Source organism: Brachyhypopomus gauderio, chromosome 19 (assembly GCF_052324685.1).
Source record: "Brachyhypopomus gauderio isolate BG-103 chromosome 19, BGAUD_0.2, whole genome shotgun sequence".
NCBI lineage: Eukaryota > Metazoa > Chordata > Actinopteri > Gymnotiformes > Hypopomidae > Brachyhypopomus > Brachyhypopomus gauderio.
This window is the reverse complement of record NC_135229.1, coordinates 11,241,396-11,262,218: the sequence shown is the minus strand read 5'-3', so window position 1 is coordinate 11,262,218 and position 20,823 is coordinate 11,241,396. Positions and strand designations below refer to the sequence as shown.

Sequence of the window (20,823 nt, the reverse complement as noted above, 5' to 3'; positions counted from 1 at the left end):
TATAAGTGCCTCTTTGATATAATTGTAAATAAGATGACTGAAATGATCAAAATCAATGTCAAACTGGCCAAAACACTTTATTTCAGTGGGGGTTGAATAAATTTGATCACAACTGTAAGCTCCGGATGGAGCGCGAGCAGCACTAAATCACACTCACGCAGACACGTAGCTTTAGACAAAGACGAGCACAAGACACTGCGCGAACGCACATTAAATAGGTGATGAACTCAAACCCTCGTGATCTCGAGACAAGGCACAGGTGCGACTACGAACACGTTCACAAACAACTCACACCCACGGAAGTACAAACATGGACATAACGACACGCAGACAACGTAGCGGCACGCCCACAGGGAAGGGTCCGGAGCCGTCAAAGGTACACAAATTCTAATTTTTACAATAGTTACCATGTGTGCCTATTTAGCCAGTAGTCAGTATTATCTCTCATCCTTTTCTCTTTCATTTAGTTTTCCACTCACAATTTCTCTCGCATGTTACCAGACAGGAAATGATGTCTCTCCACAAATTTATAAATTCAATAAGGTCTAACAGCATAACTATGAATTGCATTGCAAATTTAATCAATTTTATGTAACATAAAAAAACTATCAGAAATGAAATTTAAGAATCCCACATCTGGCACTGCCACGGTAACACATTGCTGTATTTCAAGCGTCAGCTACACTCCCACCAAATTAACCTTGATTAACACAAATGGAGATGTGAAATACACTTACATTCTTCATTAAATAATCAATAATAATTTCTAAGCATAGTTCTGTTGTTTCCTGTAACACATTCCTGTAATATTTGAAAATTAACCATATAATTTTACACACTAATAAATTCAACAACGCCAATTAATTAACAACAGAATTTATATCTCAACATACAAAAATAACCAATTAAGGATGAACAGCAGTATAATAACCACTTTTAGCTTTTAGAAAGGAGACATTTTATCAATGACCGATATTGCCCTCCCTTTTAGCTACTCTTCACTAGAACTACTTACTTCTGAATGGGTCTTTGAACAGTGGATGGCTGGTTATGGTGTTCACCCTTTTTCCTAATTTTTGTTCTCCAATCTGCACGGTCACTTTGTAAATCCGTCATCCGTTGTTCCTCCAGTGGTGAACGCACCCTCCTACACCATATGCACTGCTTGATGTATTGGGCTACTGCTTTACTTCCACCAACTATCCAGCAACCGTTGGCTCTTAGATCATTGAGAGTTTGTCCTCTTCCTTGATGTTGTACTTTGTCATAATCATATGCAATGATGAGGTTTGTGACAATGCCATTTTTAGGAAGGATTACTGGGTGTCTCAACTCAAGAGGCTCAGATTTCCTTCTCAGTCTTCCTCCCACTCTCATTATACAATCATGGAGGAACGGATCGAGTTGATAGAGTTGGAGGTTATGAGGCGGCTTTCCTGATTTCTGGTTGAGTGTGTTCAACTCTTCTCGGAAGGTATCTTGTTGATAATAGTGCAGCCTACCTTCTCTATTCCACATTTAAAGGTTCTGTGGTCTTGACCCTCTTAGCCAACCGCTGGATACGAGCAATGACATTGACTTCTGTGGTCCATTTTGAAAACCATGACAGGTGGTTTTAAATGTCAAATTGCCTTGTAGCCTCAGTTTTCAGCACCTGTATGAACCTCACTTCTGCATCTCCCACCAGCAGCTCTGAGGTAATCTGGTTTTTGGTTATTTTTTTTCCCATAAGAACTTTGGACCAGGGAACCAATTTGAGTTGATAAGGTCAGCCACCTTGAGGCCTCTGGAGGCGTGGTCGGCTGGGTTTTCTTCTGTGTTGATGTTGTGCCATTGTCTTCTGTCAGTGGTTTCACAAATTCTCTGGACTCTGTTCGCGACAAAGACATGGAACCTTCACGCTTCGTTATTGATATAGCCAAGTAAAACTTGAGAATCTGTCCAATAATATTCTTCATCGATCTTGAACTCTAATTCCTCCCTCAACATGTTGCTCATGGCTGCTGAAGTTACTGCTGCAGTGTGGTTGAAATTCTGAAACCCTTAAATGGTGAGCACAATAAAAGTCACAAGCAGTTGGGTAAGATAATAAAGTACAATGATTTATTTAACAAAGTATGGATTAATCCAGAGATCTGTTACATACACACAAGGCGTCTGTGTGACGCTGGGCGACGACAGACGGACGAGACACAGAATCCATTTTTTTCGTGACAGACGTCACGCTTTATTTCACTGATATTGCGCAATAGCACACGTTGAACAGTAAACACACACAGCCACGTGTAGACATAGACAACGACGAGCACAGGACACTGCGCGAGCGCACATTAAATAGACAGACCACATTAGCCCCACGTGATTACGAGACGATTCACAGGTGAGACACATTATTCACACGACATAGCCATCACCACGGAGTTCACTGACGCAGACAAAGCACGTGGACAACGTATACACACGCCCAAAAGGGAGGGGCCGGGGTCCTCAACGTGACAGTCTGTCACAGAGAGCTAATTCCCCACTCCGAAATCTCATCTTTTATACTTTTAATCATAAGCACACACGGTGTCCACGAGGTGAACATGAGGTGATTAACTAAATGTGATTGGACAATACATTAAATAATTAACACTGATTTAACAGATGTATATTGGCCTCTCCCCTCGCATGCCCCCTCCACGCTCAGCGTTCTTGTGATGGCATGATGGACTGAGTGTCGCCGTGGCCCCTTCCAAGTGGAGATTAGGGGGGACCGGCCGGCGCCTCCAGCGAGGTCAGTTTAGGAACACCAGAGGAACATCAGATTAGGACTGAGCCAAGGCCGTCCAGAGAGAAGGCAAACACTTCTGCGGCCTAGATTTTCTCACAGGAAAAATAGGAGTTCTCACTGGTGAATTGCCACATGGAACAAGTACCCCCGCCTTCAACAATGCCTCAAAGACTGGTCGTATCCCCTTGACCAGTATGGTGACTATTTTACTTGGCGCGACTCTAGTTTTGCCCATGAGAAAGGAGCAGTGCACCTTCTCTTCGCTCAACAACCTGATGTATGAGCACTGGCCATAACCTTGCCTGCTTGCATCAGAAAAATGATGCAGTTCAGTCCTCTGGACCTCACCAAAGCCAACAGGTATGAAGCATCGTGGTATCTCGATTTTCTCAAGATTTTCCAAATCCTTCATCCAAATCTCCCACCTTAGCTTCAAATCCTTGGGTAGTGGCTCATCCCAGCCCATACCTCTCTGACACATCTCCTGCAGCACCCTATTTCCTTCAAGGATGAAAGGAGCCAGAAACAATGTTCCATCTTATACCTAGTACTCTTTGCACTGGTAAGTCATCATTTTGCACGAAGGCAGTCATGGCCTGGCGGTTAGGGAACTGGTCTTGTGACCGGAGGGTCGTGGGTTCGATTCCCAGACAGGCCATGACTGAGGTGCCCTTGAGCAAAGCACCTAACCCCAACTGTTCCCCGGGCGCCACGGCTAGGGCTGCCCACCGCTCTGGGCACGTGTGATCCACAGCCCCCTAGTAACCACTAGTGTGTGTGTGTGTGTGTGTGTGTGTGTGTGTGTGTGTGTTCTGACTGCACAGATGGGTTAAAAGCGGAGGACAAATTTCAATTGGGGTGTAAAAATCACAATTGACAAAAATATGGCACATTTCATCATGGTTGAGATCGACATTTTTTACCTCTACAGCAGCACGTTCTGCAATATTGATGGAATCTAGGACCTCTTGGTTATTGGAAAGGAATTTGTGAAGGTGCAACTTTCCTTTAGCACAAACAGATTGGGCTTCCTTTACTAACTCAATTGCCTCACCAACCGATTTCACGCTTATGAGGCTATCGTCAATATAGAAATGCTTCCTGATGACGCTAGCTGCAAAGGGGCACATTTGCTCATTTTGACTAGCAATGTGTCAATTTGCACACCCTGGGGAAGACGACGTGCCAAACAGGTGCACCTTCATGCGGTATTCTGTGGGTTCTGAGTTTGTGTCTCCATTTTCCCACCAGAGAAACCGCAAATAGTCTCTGTCATCTTCGCGGACATGGAATCTGTGGAACATTTTTTCAACATCGTACATGACTGCAATGGGACGCTTACGGAAACGGCACAATACAGCTGTGAGACCATTTGTAAGGTCGGGTCCTGTTAACAGATTATCATTTAGTGAGGTACCTTCGTACTTAGCAGAGCAGTTGAAAACCACCCGGATCTTGTCTGGTTTCTTGGGGCGGTAGACCCCTTGGTGTAGGACATACCAGATTTTCCCAGGCTCTGATTGGGTGTCTACTTTCTCTGCATCATCCTTGAAGACACCTTCCATAAAGCTCACATAATCATTTTTGAACTTAGGATCTCTGTCCAGCTTCCTTTTAAGGTGCTTCAGCCGAGCCAGAGCCAGCTTCTTATTGTCTGGTAGGTGAGGACATACTTTAAATGGAAGAGGCATCTCAAGGTGACTATGCTCGTTTTGGTGTATTCCTTCCTTTAAGATCTGCAGGAAGCAAATATTTCTTGGGATATGCTTTTGTCAGATGATTTTTTGCCTGCAAAATCGGACTCAAGAGTGTTACAGGTGGTAACTCTCTGACAGATACCCGATGACATAGACCAGTCAGACTCCCATGCTGTGGTGAGCCTCCTACAATGCTCCAGCCAAGGTCAGTTTTAATGGTGTAAGGCTCATAGTCACCCCCAGTGACTATTCACTTTATGGAATTAACACACTGGAACAGAACAGTGCTAACCAATCAATAAACCAACACCAAAGTCCATTAATGGGTGTATCTCTTGGGCTATGCTGGCACAATGTTTCCAGTTGTTGCCTGTTTGACAAGTTGGGATATGTGCGCAGTCGAGAGGAATGAAGTCTCTCATGTAGGCTGGAGGTAAGTTGATGGAAATGTCTGAGGTGAAATCTCTTACTTTAACAACAGTCAATCAATCAATCAAATTTTATTTATATAGCGCTTTTTACAACAGTTGTTGTCACAAAGTAGCTTTACAAGTGTCCAAGTCCAAGCCCCCAGTGAACAAGCCAAGGGTACAAGAACATGAGGAAGAAACCTTGAGAGGAACCAAGACTCAGGGGGGGGAACCCATCCTCCTGTATAGTCGCAAACTTCTTGATGGTTGGTAATGATATACATGAGTCCTTTATGTACACATACTCTTTGAGTCTTCACAATTGACTCTTTCCCCATCATGGTAGAGACCTTCAATCTAACACTAATCTGACGTCATGCTGCTACTGAGTCTCAACCTATCACAGTTGTTATGTCTCCCAACAGCCACTCATGTCCCCTCCTTCACCCCAACTGCACTGCACTGGACAGATTTTTATTCCTGGGCCAGATGGTTTACAGACATATATACACCCAGCAAACCATAAGTAGGATTTCTAGAAAATATTTAGTGACTTGGGTTGGATTGATATCTCTTCCTGCTTCTGTTTAAGAGAAGGGGGAGTTGTGGGGCGTAGTTGTGGGGCGAGTCCATTATCATCCCCCCACAAGCTCTCGGTTACTGTTTTTTTGGCAGTGTTGGGGTGGTGTTTGTGCGGGCGTGTCATTTATCCACCAATTTATCCACCCGTTGCTGCTTCTTTGGAAGTGACTGTAGATTGAAGTCTGCCTTACTACTATGTCTCTGTACAACTGTGTTTGTGTATAAATTATTAGGTGTGTGTGTATGTGTGTGCGTGTGTTCGTGTGTGTGTTCAGTAATTGTGTGTGACTTGCACGAGTGACGATTGTGTGCATGCCGAGTAGAGGTGACGCTTCGTGGATGTGTGTGTGTGTGTGTGTGTGTGTGTATAAATACCTATGAAATGCCTGTAATATGCCATGTTGGTCTTTGTTCTGTAGAAAGTTTACATTACTTTAGTACTGGGGTATTAACCTAGTCCTTCTCCTCACATACTGCCAGTGTTGAATACGACACCCTGTAAACACCTCGCTGTGACTTCAGAATGTACATGATTATATATATGTATATGATTGGTGGACCTGTTGCATGAACTGGGTAGAACCCTTTAATCTTTTGTTTGTTTGTCTTACAGTGAATCGAGACCACATGCTTTGAAAAGTCCAAGCAAATTTTTATTCTACTTGAGAATCTTCTGACCGACACTGACCATTGTCTTGTTAGTGAGGTAATTTTAGTATTAGGTTGCACTTAACTAATGTTTCATTTATCAAATGTTTTGTTTATTTATTTAACATATAATGAAGTGTGTTTATTTCATTATGTTATAATTAACGATTTTGCCTGATCACATGAGGGAGGGAAATTGAACTGCAGAGAAGGAACAACCGTTTTGTGGGTAGAGGGTTTTGCCAAGCTACAGGATGTAGGGAGGTGTCTAGCAGTAATGTCCTTGTAAAGGTCTCATTTTGTTTGAAAGTTGTTTGGCTTTCGACATATTAAATAATCTAAGATCATCTAATAACCTTTTTCATTCACCAAACCGATTCTCAGCAGTGACAGTAGATAATCAGGATGGCCGGTAAGAAACATGACCTTGTATCATAATTCATTTTTGCATAATTCATTTTCAACTACTTTTAAAGACAAAAAAAAAAAAATATCTATGCTTCTAATAAAAGGTCCTATACAAATGACCTTCATAGATTACAAAAATGTGAAAAATATGCTTTTGAATTGATAGTGATGGTGTAATTTTTCCACCATGCTACTTTCCCTAGATGAAGAGCTTCAACGTGTACGAATTCAGTTAAAGGAGAGTTTGACAGAGACTGTGATCAAACAACTGCTGGATGATCTGAAAGAAGAGACAGTATTAGGTGATGAAGAAGTGGAATCAATCCTACAGCAGAATCCACAACGAGCTGATCGAGCACGTTGTTTGATTGATAGTGTTAAAAAGAAAGGCCCTACAGCCAGCCGGATCCTGATAGAAAAACTACAAAAATTTGACAAAAATGTTTACGATAAACTGGAACTACACAAACGCCATACTCAACACACCCCGGACTACCGGAAACCCGCTGTGGGTCCACCACCTGAAGGTACGACACCAAGGGCAATCAATTCTCTAAATGTAAAGAATATACAGTATATATACTGTAAAAAAATAATACTGATACTGACAGATCAGAAATGGTACAATAACCCTCTGCCACAATGGGCTGGAATGACCTGGAAATTTCAAGATATCAGATGTATCATATACAACTGTGCAAGCAAAGGGCTTCTGAAATTATAGGTGGAGGAGAGATAGGAGCCAAATTATTTTTAAAAATTCAATGTTAAAATCATATCAAATCAAATCAAATATATTTGTATAGCGCTTTTCACAACACATGTCACAAAGTCATAACATAAATTCATAACATTCATTCCATGAAGATCTAAATGTTCTTGGTTGTTGTACACGAACGGTTGTTGTGACAGAAACGCAGAGATTTTTAATATCTCTGCGTATCTTGCTGAAGTATACTGCAGTAACTCATCCAGGAATATTTTTGATATAGCATAATGTAAATATAATCTATGTATTTTCTGACTTAATTTTTTCTTCACTGTTTTCATAGATGAACCGATGAACAAGGTGAGGAAGAATACTAAAGATGTTTCACTCGTGTATTTACATAACAGAGAAGAACACCCCACTCTGAAACAAGACTCTCAACATCTTTCTGTTCAATCTGATGTCACATAAAGCAGTTGAGTTTACAGCAGTGAAGAAGGTTCACTGTCTTACACAATGAGTCATTGGTCTCTTTATTCTCCTGGTCCAGCGAGTGGACGAGAATGTTTCCAGCTCCTCCAAACATGAGATCTTCTCCCCATCACCTCTTCAGCATGAGAAGGTTAGTGCATAGACTCCCTAGCTGCTGTTTGTTTACAAACCGGGTTCCAAAAAAGTTGGGCCATTAAACAAATTGTGAATAAAAACTGAATGCAATGATGTGGAGATGGCAAATGTCACTATTTTAATCATAACAGAACATAGATGACAGATCAAAAGTTTAATCTGAGTAAATGTAACATTTTAAAGGAAAAATATATTGATTCAAAATTTCACAGTGTCAACAAATCCCAAAAAAGTTGGGACAAGTATGAATAAGTGGCTGGGAAAGGGAAATTGAGCATATAACGAACAGTTGGAAGACCAATTAACACTAATTAGGTCAATTTCTCAGAGTGTCAGTGTCTCTCTGAAACCAAGTTGGTAAGAGGATCACCTGTTCCACCGTTGTTGCGCAGAAAGATAGTGGAGCAATACCAGAATGGTGTTACCCAGCGTAGAGTAAGAGACATAGCAAAGACTTATCATCATCAACCGTGCATAATATCATCAAAACATTCAGAGAATCTGGAACAATCACTGAGCGTAAGGGTCAAGGCCGTAAAACTCTACTCGATGCTTGTGATCTCCGGGTCCTTAAACGTCACTGCACCTCAAACAGGAATGTCACTTTCAAGGAAATAACAGAATGGGCTCAGGAATACTTCCAGAAAGCATTGTCAGTGAACACAATCCACCGTGCCTTCCTCCGTTGCCAGCTGAAACTCTAAAGTGCAAAGAGGAAGCCATTTCTAAGTAAGCTCCACAAGCTCAGACGTTTGCACTGGGTCAGGAGTCATTTAAAATGGAGTGTGGCAAAATGGAAGACTGTTCTGTGGTCAGATTGAGTCACGATTTGAAGTTCTTTATGGAACACTGAGACTTCCGGACCAGAGAGGACAAGGATAACCCAAGTTGTTATCAACGCTCCATTCAGAAGCCTGCATCTGGGGTTGCATGAGTGCTTGTGGCATGGGCAGCTTGCATGTCTGGAAAGGCACCATTAATGCAGAGAACTATGTTCAGGATCTAGAACAACATCTGCTCCCATCTAGACGTCGTCTCTTTCAGGGAAGACCCTGCATTATTCAACAAGATAATGCCAGACCACATTCTGCAGCAATCACAACATCATGGCTACGTAGGAGAAGATCCGTGTACTGAAATGTCCAGCCTGCAGTCCAGATCTTTCACCTATAGAGAACATTTGGAGCATCATAAAGAGGAAGGTGCGACAAAGAAGGCCCAAGACGATTGAACAGTTAGAGGCCTGTATTAGACATGAATGGGAGAGCATTCCTATTTCTAAAGTTGAGAAACCGGTCTCCTCTGTCCCCAGACGTCTGTTGAGTGTTATAAGAAGAAGGAGGGACGCCACACAGTGGTAAAAATGGCCTTGTCCCAACTTTTTTGGGCTTTGTTTTGAAACAACAAATTTTGAAACAACATATTTTTCCCTTAAAATTATACATTCTCTCAGTTTAAACTTTTGATCTGTGATTTGAGTTCTGTTCTGAATAAAATATTAAATGTTGGCACCTCCACATCACTGCATTCAGTTTTTATTCACAATTTGTTTCGTGTCTCACCTTTAGTTTTGCTTAGTTTCTGTACAATTTTGGATGTACATTTTCAGAACTGAATTTTGACCACAAAATTGGTTATTTAGCAATACATAATTCTCACATTCTTCACATATTTATGGTTCTCAAAATCCCACATAGTTAGTATAAATAATCCTTAAACAAACCAGCAACATAGTAATTAAGAAGAATAAAATAAAGAAGGCAGACTCTAGTATCACATGATGAGAATAACAGGTCCCACTTTACTGTAGATCAACATTTGTGTACAATTGAGACACTCTCCAGTGGAGGTACCACAGGGGACGCCCCCCATAGAATACCCTCCAGAGAAAACCCCCCAGAAAATACCCTCCAGATAATACCCCCCAGAAAATACCCTACAAAAAATACGCCCCAGAGAATTCACTCCAGAAAATACCCCCCAGTAAATACCCCACAGAGAATACCCCCCGGAGAATACCCTTCAGAAAATATCCTCCAGAGAATGCCCCCCAGAAAATACCCTTGAGAAAATACACCCCAGAAAATACCCTCCAGAGAATACCCTCTAGAAAATACCCAACACACATACAAAGAACTCATATTTTTATGCATGTTCATGAATGATGATGTAATTGCTCCAGCTTATTTGACATGCAGTCCAAACTATATATTCTTCAATATATGCAAATGTAAGTATGACATCTGTAACGCTGGAGTCATTATACTGTGTGTGAGGGAGTGGGAGTGACAGGGTGTGTGGGAGGGACGGAGGGTGTGTGTGTGAGGGAGTGGAAGTGATGGAGGGTGTGTGTGTGAGGGAGTAGGAGTGACAGGGTGTGTGTGAGGGAGTGGAAATAATGGAGGGTGTGTGTGTGATGCAGTGGAAGTGATGGTGTGAGGGACTGGGAGTCTCACAGTGGGATTGGCTTACTGTAAAAACGTCGTTATATCTCACTGGAAGATTTTGACTGTTTTTAAAATATTATCCAAAGCAGATATCCTCAGCTCACAGCACCAGACACCTACAAGATAAAGTTAAACTCTGCAAAATTCTGACCTTGCTAGAGACAATAAATTATACACAGAGGTCCACAACAACTAAGAAGGAGGCTGTCAATTCATTAACATGATCTTAGCAAATCCTGATTAGTTACCTCCCAATGTCTGCTAAGGAGAATGTTCTAGAACGTCTGTATCCCAGGCCTGCACTGGGGTCATGAGTTCAAGTGCCTATCTGAGTGGAGTGTCCATATTCTCCTTGTGTCTGCATGGGTTTCCTCCCACAGTCCAAAAACATGGAGGTTAGGTAAATTCGGCTTTCCCCTGAAACATTCTCGTGTGTGACTGTGTGTTTACAATAAACAAAAACAGTCGAGTGTCTGCAGGTGGATGGTGCTCTGTCCTGGGTCTGTCCTCTCTCCCTTTCCTGCACCTGATTCAGTCCCCCAGGGGGCTGTGGCCACTGGTAGAGAGTACGCTGTGTGCAATTCTTGCCCGTGTGTGTGATTGTAAAATAAAATTGTAAAGCAACCTTAGGTATCTTGAAAAGATACTATATATAAATTGAGCATTCATTCATCTTAAGAATGTACAGAATGCCCTACTGTCATGATTAGCCCCTCCTCCACCTGTCAATCATGCATGTTTTGTTTTGTTAGCCATGTGCGTTTCTCTGTCCTGCCTCATGATTTGTAACCATTCCCCTTGTTAGCATGTTTAGTGTGTTTCATGTTAGCAAGTTTGATCTTGTAAGTTGCTGTTCATTGTCGCTTGTCGTGCGTTGGTTGTCTTAGAGCCCTGTTCATGTTTAGAGCTTCGGTTTGTCTTTGTGTTCTGTATTGAGTATGTCGCTTGTATGTTTCTTGTTCTGACTCCCTTAGGGATTTGACCCAAGCCTGCCTGTACGACCATTCTTTAGGAATGCCCTTTATTAAATCTTGCTCCTCTCAGCGTTTGTGTCACATGTTTGTGTAGGCTTGTTTCTTAACTGTCTCTCAATAAATGTTTTTAATACATAAACTGGCCCAAATTCAACGTTATAATAGCTGAGTTGGTTCATCAGTGAAGTAGCAGGTGTCCACAGTGTTTTAGAGCAGGGAAACCACCAGACTGTGCTGGACTCCAGGTCTCCAGGACCAGAGCAGGTCTTCAGCATGTTTGTAGTGATACAGACTATTTGTGTCAGATTATGATTTGAGTTTTTTTCCTATAGGAGGAATACACAATGAGTAGTAAACCACGTGGTGTGTGTGTGATCATCAACAATGAGCACTTCACAAATCCTGAAGTCACCCTGCATGGTTCCAGAAAGGATGCTGGTCTGAATTTCTATATTCATTTTTAAAACAAATTTTATATTGATCACTGGATTCCTAAATGTTATATGTATAAGATGAATCTCAACCGGAATTAATAATTAATTATACTAATTTACATCAAGTATTTGCATAAACCTTTTGCATAAACATCTTTTATCACATGTACAGTACTTCAAGTGACGTCAAACACAGGCAACAGTGTAATTGACCTGAAGCACAGCAATAGATCAATAAACATCCTGCTTTCTCACAATAACCCAATACTGTCTTTTTATCCCCGTTTCAGATGCTCTAGAGGACGTGTTTAGGTTCTTGGGTTTTAAAATAGAGGTGCATAAAGACCTGACTGCACAGAAGATGAAGGAACTCATGCTAGAATACAGCAAGCAACAACATGATGGAGACTGTTGGGTCTGCTGTGTGCTTAGTCATGGAATCAGTGAAGGTGTTTTAGGAAGTGATTGGAATCTGTGTCCTACAGAGGACATCTTCTCTCCATTTAATGGGAAAAACTGTCCCTCTCTACTTGGCAAGCCCAAGGTTTTCTTTATCGAGGCATGCAGAGGATCAAAAACACAGGAAAAACTTCTGGTCTCAGACGACGCTGTCACTTCTGACACAGGAAAAGAGTCTTATTCCATCCCAAAAGACTCTGACTTCCTGTTTGCCAGATCTACAGTAGATGGTTATGAAGCATATGTATCTAGTACACACGGCTCATGGTTCAGTCAGTCGCTCTGTAGACATTTAAAAGAAGGAAGTAAAAGGTGAGTTTGTCTGTGTTGTCTGTGTTTTCAGACCACAGGGTTTTAGTGTCAGACTCATAATTCATGTTGTATGTCACATTCATGTTCTCCTAGGGGTGATGACATCCTTACAGTCCTGACCAGAGTGAACGACGAGGTCAGTAGGCGTGAAGGAGAGTTCATGGACAAACAGACTAGACAGTGGTATGATGTAAAGGCAACTCCAATTTCCTCGTTCACCCTGAGAAAGAAGCTCATTTTCAGAAAACCATAGCTGTCCTGATAAACCCCTCAACAGTCACCGTATCAACTATTATGTCTTACATAAAAATATGTGACCCATAGATTTACAGTACCAGAAACTGACACGATGTCAATTTTTTTTAAATATATTACTGTTATATTTTACATATATTAACCATTTTAACGTCAGAGACCAACAATAAATATAAAATACACACTTATGTTCTTCTTCTCTGTTACTCCATGGTCCTGTAGAGATGGTGTCTCATTCTGTTGTGTACATATAAATGGACTGACAATTAAAGCGTCATCATGACTCGTATCTCATGTTGGAAGAGACAACATATACACCATTTTAACCAGGACAAGCCATTCTTTAACATATTCATTAATTTTATTATTTAAATTCAATATAAATCAATCTTTCGTCAAATATTTTTTAATGTTCAAATTCTCAGAAGTTCATATTTGTAAAATTTCTTCACACAACGTAACAAAATTTAGAACATATGAAATATTCACAATCTTGTGAGTTAGTTAATTTAAAAAATCAGAACAGATAGGACAGATATACAATCTTTTGTTCAAGGTAAGATTAATTCGGTGATTAGTGTAAATTGGCACTATTTAACTATGTAGAATGTTTAACGCGTGTTTTGCAGTGCCAGGAGGCGGCCACCAGATGGCAGCAACAAGTAATGAATCAATTATTGGCTCTTTAGCCCTATTCGCCTCAGGAGTTCAAAAGTCGCAAAATACAAGTCCATGTCAAATTACGATTCTTTAGGCTAGAGTCCAAGTCAGAATACCAGGATAAGCATGGGGACAGGAGATGGAAAATATCTATTTAATATATTACGTTGGTAGCTCCTGTTCTCGGCCATCCCCCATTATCAGCCACTTCCACGTAGCGTAGTTTCTGTGTCTTATCGCCAATACCGTTGAGAAAAAAATGTAAGCTCCCATCTGAGAATGACATTTAAAAGTTTTTTTTTTTAGAAAAAACACATATCTGAAACTATTTAAATATCACAATATTGTTTTGCGTGTTCATTACTCAGTTTGACAGTTTACATCACCCTGTAAAAAATGTGGCAACTATAATATGTTGATTACTCCTTACATTTTGGCCCAATTATCTATACTTAAAAGAGCAAATACTTTTGAAACCTTTCATCCACAGTGTGGTTAAACATTAAAACTACTAAAGAGAACATTTTCATGGTTGCACTTGGAGTTATAAACATTTCATTTGTAGCAGGTCTGTCTACTGTGTTCCTGTCTCTTGGTTTAATCAGCCTATGTTTAATTATGTGGTTAGTTCACTCAAGAACAGGCGTACCTGATAACTGAGGGTCAAAGGGGAAGTGAAACATCCAGTCAATGTTGTAATATTTGTGGAGTCCCTCATTAGTCTAAACGCTCCATATGCAAACATGCGGGTGAAAAGTATTTGCATAGACTGATAAGGGGCTTCAGAAGGTGGAAACTTTCATGCTTTAGCTGTTTCCACTTTATTTTTCTGCAAAAATTAAACAGTATTCTAGTATAAAATGTTTTCATAAAGCAAAAGTGTTTTTCAGTGTTCTCTACAACCGCACATTGTGCAACATGAGACACCATGAAAATGGGGCACAAGGAAAGGAAGGCAGGATTTAAGCAGAGCCTGCTGAAGTTGTGGTGTGGGCATCTGGTCATCTGCACCTCTGTTACAGTGCTGTGGTTCCCAAAATGCCATTTCTTCACCTGAATACAACAAGGTTATGGGCAGTCTCACTAAGCTCTAACAAAATAGTGAAAATGTGTAGCTGTTTACAGACAGATTAGGGCAGACTGAGGCCTTCAGTGAGGCCTTCAGTTCACTGCAGAATCAGCTGGACAGTTACTTGCGACTTTATCACTCACAGTTGGAGTTCCATGTACCTTTACCTTTATGATTGCTGAATGACTGGTAAGCAAATTAGCCAGTAACACATCCTGCACACAGCATAGGCAGACAGATATGTGCCATTACTCAAAGTACGAGCCATCAGCACGCTTGATGCAACAGGAAGACAGGAGAGACCTGCAGGGAACATGGTTTAATAATGACATTACATTACACCATGCTCACAGACAGGGAGGTGAATTCATACACTGCAGCTGGGCAAGCCAAATGCAGGAATATCTGAGAGACTATTTATAGATTATTATTTCAGGACAAAGTTAGCATCAGCTTGATTGTCTGATGTAAATCTAATCAGAACAGTAATTTTGGATGCAGAGTATATATTGTTTAAAAGAATAAAAGAATTTCAGTTTTACAGTTTGTGCTTTGAATATGCAATGGATGGGATTTCTTGATTTACTTGCATTAATGTAAAAGCTGCCCAAAGAACTTAAGTTTGAAACCAAATCTCTTAATTCAAAAACAACAACAACAACAACAATTTTTAATTTTATTGCTTCCACATTCCCACACAAAATGATTTGCTGTGCATTTTATTATTTTCTTGAAAGCTTGTTTGACCTTTAGGGATTGTGACTGTGAGTAGATGCAAGGAACGGTTCACCACCAGGAGGCAGTGTAAGCGCTTGCAGGTAAGTTTCAGTGATTTTCGTTTATTTTAATGTGTGCAAATTTGCAAAAATAAAGTATATGCATGTTTACTCTGTTTAAGTGGTGATGTAACATTCAGTGTTACCAAACAGATTATTATTATCGGTAATAACTAATAATGAGTTCAAGTCAAATGCATCTATATAGTGCAGTATGTAAAACTCCCTTATGTACAAAGCTGACACTTCATCCGAAACTTTTCAACTCTCCTCAAAATGTTTCTAGATTTTTTTTGCACCAAAACTCTTCAAACAACTTAACTACACCCTGATAATAAATGATAAATAGACAGATGGTAAATGACAATGTAACAGTGCAAAGAAACACAATGCATCTTTTCTATATGTAACTTTTATTAACGACACTATGGTAAATAAGATGACTGTTGCAGGGATAGAATTGGCATTCAAGCACTTCCTTACATTGGTAAAAGGAGCAAGTTAAGGACGCGTGCATTAAGCTCCAAAAGGAATTGTATCCAAAATCAAACACATTTCTCCATTTTGTCCTGTAACACTTATAGTATCGTAGAAAAAAAATTATGTTGCTCTGTCCCTGAATTCTTTGTTGACATTCTACATTCACCAATAAATAAATAAATCAACAGAAACTACATGTCTAACATACATCATGACAGATCGGACCATACGATATCTAACGGAGACAACATGCACACTTAAAATACACTGACGATAACAAGACATGGAGTTTGAACTGTTAAAAAACTTTTTTTTTCACTCCATGAAGTAGTATTTGACTAACTTTTAGGGGCATTATTGTAACGGAGGTGATTGGTCAGTTACTAAAATCTGAAACCTGCTTACAGTTTTTCTCTATTGCCAAAACACAAAACCCAGTTGTAAGGAATGCCACCTGATCTTCCCTAACCAGCCTCACCTGCCCCTCATTACCACGCCCCCTTTCAGTCACACTTATACACCTTCCCCAGCACGTCTCAGTCGCGAAGTATTGCCGACTCATGCCGCATACCAAGCCGTTCTATTACCTGTCTGCTTTCCTGTGTTCTGACCCTCGCTTACGTCCCCGACCTTGTCTCCTGCCTAGTCCCTCTGTACCTCCTGACTTCTGCTCCCCCGGTATGACCCTGGACCGTCCTGACCACGCCAAGAACACGCTGTTACTTATCCTAGTACTCGTGATTCCCCTGCCTGTTTCTGTACCAGCGTCTCATTTCAATAAAAGCGGTGTTCTTCCGCATTTGGATCCCTCTCTGCCTGGTCAATTCGTAACACCAGTACTCTAAACTAAATGACCAGTTACCTAAACACATTTAGTAAAACTACCCCCCATTTGCCACAAACACAATTCACCTGTAAACACTGTTCACAAAACCCATCCCCTTTTTCTCAAAGCTCTAAACACATTTTGCCTTGCTAAAACACATTTTGCATATATCTCTGCTCCAATATGCATTGTGAAGCCTATGTGATGCAAAATGCCACCCACAGTCAGCAAAACCTGAACACAATCAACATACCTGGTGTCATTCAGTAAACACAACTACTCATAATTGAAAACACATGTTGCAAATGATGTGACCACACCTATATAAGTCAGTTTGCTGAAGGTTCCAAACAAAAATGGATGATCAAGGCAGAAGAGGAGGAGTTCGTGTCAGAGGAGGGAGAGGAGCAGGTCAAGGAGTGGGCCAGAGAGGGCGAGAAGCAGTCCAGAGAGGAGCAGGCCAAGGAGGGAGAGGAGAAGGTGGGCAAGCTAGACAACGCATTTTCATTACAGATGAAATGAGAGCAACAGTCATTGACCATGTCATTGTCCACGGCATGACAATGACCGAAGCGGGACAACGAGTCCAACCTAACCTCAGCAGATTCTCAGTGGCCACCATTATTCGGGCCTTCAGAGAACACAACAGGTACTGTATGTACTAGGTTTTTAGTCACTACTCTACACTAGATGTTTACAGTATACAGTACTATAGTGGAGTGCACCTACATACAGACAAGTGCAATCATGGTTACAGTAACTGTGTACTGCAAGGACCATTTCTGACCAAATGACTGTTTGTTTCTCTAGAGTTGAATGATTGCCATTTGCAGGTGGGAAGCCTTCCAGATTCACACCAGCCCAAGAGGTCCTCATTGTGGATATGGTCCGGGAGAACAATATGATAAGACTACTGGAGATACAGGAGAGGATCTTTGGTGACAATGTGATCTTTCAGAACATTGACAATGTCAGCCTGACAACCATAGACAGAGTCCTCAAGTGCCAGAGAGTACACATGAAGCAGGCCTATAGGGTACCCTTTGAGCGCAACTCTGACAGAATAAAACACCTACGTCACCAGTATGTGCAAGTAAGTACAGTACAATCCATGTACATGGTGGCCTACAGTATTTTTTTTTGTGCTGTATTGACTGTCTGAACACCTGAAAACGCTTTTTGTTTCCACAGAGGATCTTCGAGTTGGAGTCCATGGCCAGACCCCAAGAATTTATATTTGTGGATGAGGCTGGCTTCAACCTCAACAAAAGGAGGAGGAGAGGCCGTAACATCATAGGACGGAGAGCTATCGTTGATGTGCCGGGCCAACGTGGAGGAAACATCACTCTCTGCGCTGCCATGAGTTCTAGAGGGCTTCTCCACCGGCATGCTGAACTTGGTGCCTACAACACTGAGCGTCTCCTAACCTTCCTAGGAGAGCTCAGAGATGTTTTGTATAACAATGATTTGTTTTTGATGAGGTCCTGTGGACCGACCCAGCCCGACGACGTGATGCCGCCCAATGATTTCAGTGTCAACATACAACATACTGTGTCAATTTACAGAAATCGCACCCTGAACATTGTTTTGGATTGTTACTGTACTGTATCTATTTTGTGTAATGGATCCTCCATGGAGGTTACAGTACTCATTTATGCATTGAGTTGTGATATTACTGCATTTTCTGCATTATTCATTATTTCTATGAAATGCACAAATCTATAGTAAATGCTCAATACTTGAGAATAAATAAGGGTTGCTCAAATGCATCCTGGCAGTTGTGAAACTGTAAAAAGAACACACTTCTCACACTTTGAAAATTGTGTTTTCAATATTTTTGGTAATGTGGTTAATGATGCTCAGTAGTGTGTACATTTTTGCAGGCCTTGAGTGGTATTGTGGTGTCAAAGGTTGCTTTTGAGCATATGAGCGACTGTTTTGGTGTGATGGGTTGGTTTTGGTCATATGAGCAACTGTTTTGGTGTGATGGGTTGGTTTTGGTCATATGAGCAACTGTTTTGGTGTGATGGGTTGGTTTTGGTCATATGAGCAACTGTTTTGGTGTGATGGGTTGGTTTTGATCATATGAGCAACTGTTTTGGTGTGATGGGTTGGTTTTGATCATATGAGCAACTGTTTTGGTGTGATGGGGTTGGTTTTGGTCATATGAGCAACTGTTTTGGTGTGATGGGTTGGTTTTGGTCATATGAGCAACTGTTTTGGTGTGATGGGTTGGTTTTGATCATATGAGCAACTGTTTTGGTGTGATGGGTTGGTTTTGATCATATGAGCAACTGTTTTGGTGTGATGGGTTGGTTTTGATCATATGAGCAACTGTTTTGGTGTGATGGGGTTGGTTTTGAGCATATGAGCAACTGTTTTGGTGTGATGGGGTTGGTTTTGAAAAAAGACTGTGAGGTTGTGTGTATGTAGCTTTAGAAAAGTGTTTTGTGTTTAGAGTTTGTGAAAAATGAGGGGCAGTATCGTGAAATGTGTTTAAGCAATAGAGAAAAACTAAGTCATTTCATTCACATCAAATAAACAATGAGGATAGAAGTGCATGAGATTAGTTATCATTTACATACATAAGTAATTTTGAGTAAGGCCAGATTAAAGTGACTCCAATGGTGGATTTCTGCAGACTCCTGCGTTGCCCATGATCAAAGCAAAGCTGCTGTATCCCAGTGTGTGTATGCTGTGACTAAAGCACTGATGTGCCATGCACCAATATATAGAACCTTTACACATACTAAAGATGCATTGCATAAAATCTAAATAGATTTTCATATAAATGGAAAAATTCCTGGAATTGTCAGTGCAGTGGATGGCACAATGATCCCCTTACATACTCTCAGCTTCTTGAATCCTATTATAAAGTGATAAGAGTTCATGTTCCTACCAGAGGTGGGACCAAGTCAGTGTTTTGCAAGTCTCAAGTAAGTCCAAGTCTTTATACCTCAAGTCCCGAGTCAAGTCTCAAGCAAAGACACTCAAGTCAAGTCAAGTCTCGAGTCAAGACAGACAATAGTCAAGTCAAGTCCCAAGTCTGAAACTTGGAATTTCAAGTCCTTTCGAGTCTTTTTTTTTTTTTTACCAATGTTGCAGGTATATTTTAAATGTAAATAATAGACATGCGTTCTTTTTTAAATCTGTATTCTCCTCAAATCTTGATAAAACATGTGCAACTGAAAACACGGAAGTATAAAAAAAATTAAAATTACACCTCTTTATTGCACAGTTCAATTTGTTAAACTTAGCTGCAAAAATATTCATACTTTAAACTACAATTTTCCAGAAATAAATATTCTGTGAAAAAGTCATAAGTAGAACTCCATGTTCAAATAAAAAGTGCTGATATTTTCACAGTACAATACAAAGAACCATAACAGCATTTTCCCTCTCTTCTCTTATCTGGTTTCTTGGAGAACATGTGTGAGTGACACAAGACAAACAAATATAAGAACTGAACAATTAACAGGAATCTGCAACTTTAGACATTTCAGTAAACTATTCTGCATTGCATTTGCTGGTCAAAAGTCTGTATGTCATTTGTGCACGATGAATGATGTCCCCATAGCTGAAAACTCGCTCCACTTTTGTCAATATATTTTTTTCTCGACGTAGATGTCTTCAAATACACAATCCATGCTGAGATAGAACTGGATATTATGATGGTAACAGAGAGAGGCTCTCTTCCCCGAGTTCAGATACAGAACCCAGGGTTGCCAACTCTCACGCATTGAGCGTGAGACACACGCATTTGACCGTCTTGTATTTTATAAGTGCATGAATAAGTGAGATCTGGGCACATGGCGGGGGGGGGGGGGGGGATAGTATGTTTGCATACACCTCAGAAAGTGTGTAGTTGCACCCCTGGTTCAGTGGATTTTGATTTTGTGCCAGAGACAACACGGCCACCTTGCCAACAGACCGTTTACAGCCCAAGCTATGAATGCTTTTCTGAGAGTTACAGTAAATACTTCTTCTAGCAGCACTAAGAACTTTGGAAACATACCAGGCTGCTCTCCACAACATCAAGTCTCTATGCTGCATTCTGATGTGCATTTATGTGGCAGAACAGGGAGCACCAGTGTGGAAAACACAAGATGTATTAGTTAAACAATATACAAGACTCGTGTGCTTAATGAAATGTTGGAGTGATAGCATTTAAAAAGTGTGGGGTATTTTTCTTGTCCAGAATCAATCAGCTTTTTTGCTGCCTTGGTTCAATAGGGTAACTATTTTGCACTTCACTGCATACACACACACACACATAC

General features: G+C 40.8%; 1 protein-coding gene across 8 annotated transcripts; it reads left to right on the top strand.

Moving 5' to 3' along the window:
- Positions 1 to 4,415: 4,415 nt before the first annotated feature.
- On the top strand, positions 4,416 to 20,339 carry LOC143482637 (caspase-7-like). Of its 8 annotated transcripts, none has more exons than XM_076981047.1 (10): positions 6,175 to 6,522; positions 6,722 to 7,045; positions 7,571 to 7,587; positions 7,778 to 7,849; positions 11,608 to 11,713; positions 12,000 to 12,480; positions 12,574 to 12,663; positions 15,218 to 17,026; positions 17,357 to 17,639; positions 17,738 to 20,339. In XM_076981047.1, the coding sequence occupies exons 1-8, from the start codon at positions 6,516 to 6,518 to the stop codon at positions 15,234 to 15,236; spliced, it is 1,116 nt and encodes a 371-aa protein (XP_076837162.1). In that variant the 5' UTR covers positions 6,175 to 6,515; the 3' UTR covers positions 15,237 to 17,026; positions 17,357 to 17,639; positions 17,738 to 20,339. The 8 variants fall into 8 exon arrangements, with proteins under 8 accessions (XP_076837160.1, XP_076837159.1, XP_076837158.1 ...); XM_076981046.1 differs by having other exon boundaries at positions 15,218 to 17,195; XM_076981048.1 differs by having other exon boundaries at positions 15,202 to 17,195.
- Positions 20,340 to 20,823: the final 484 nt, after the last annotated feature.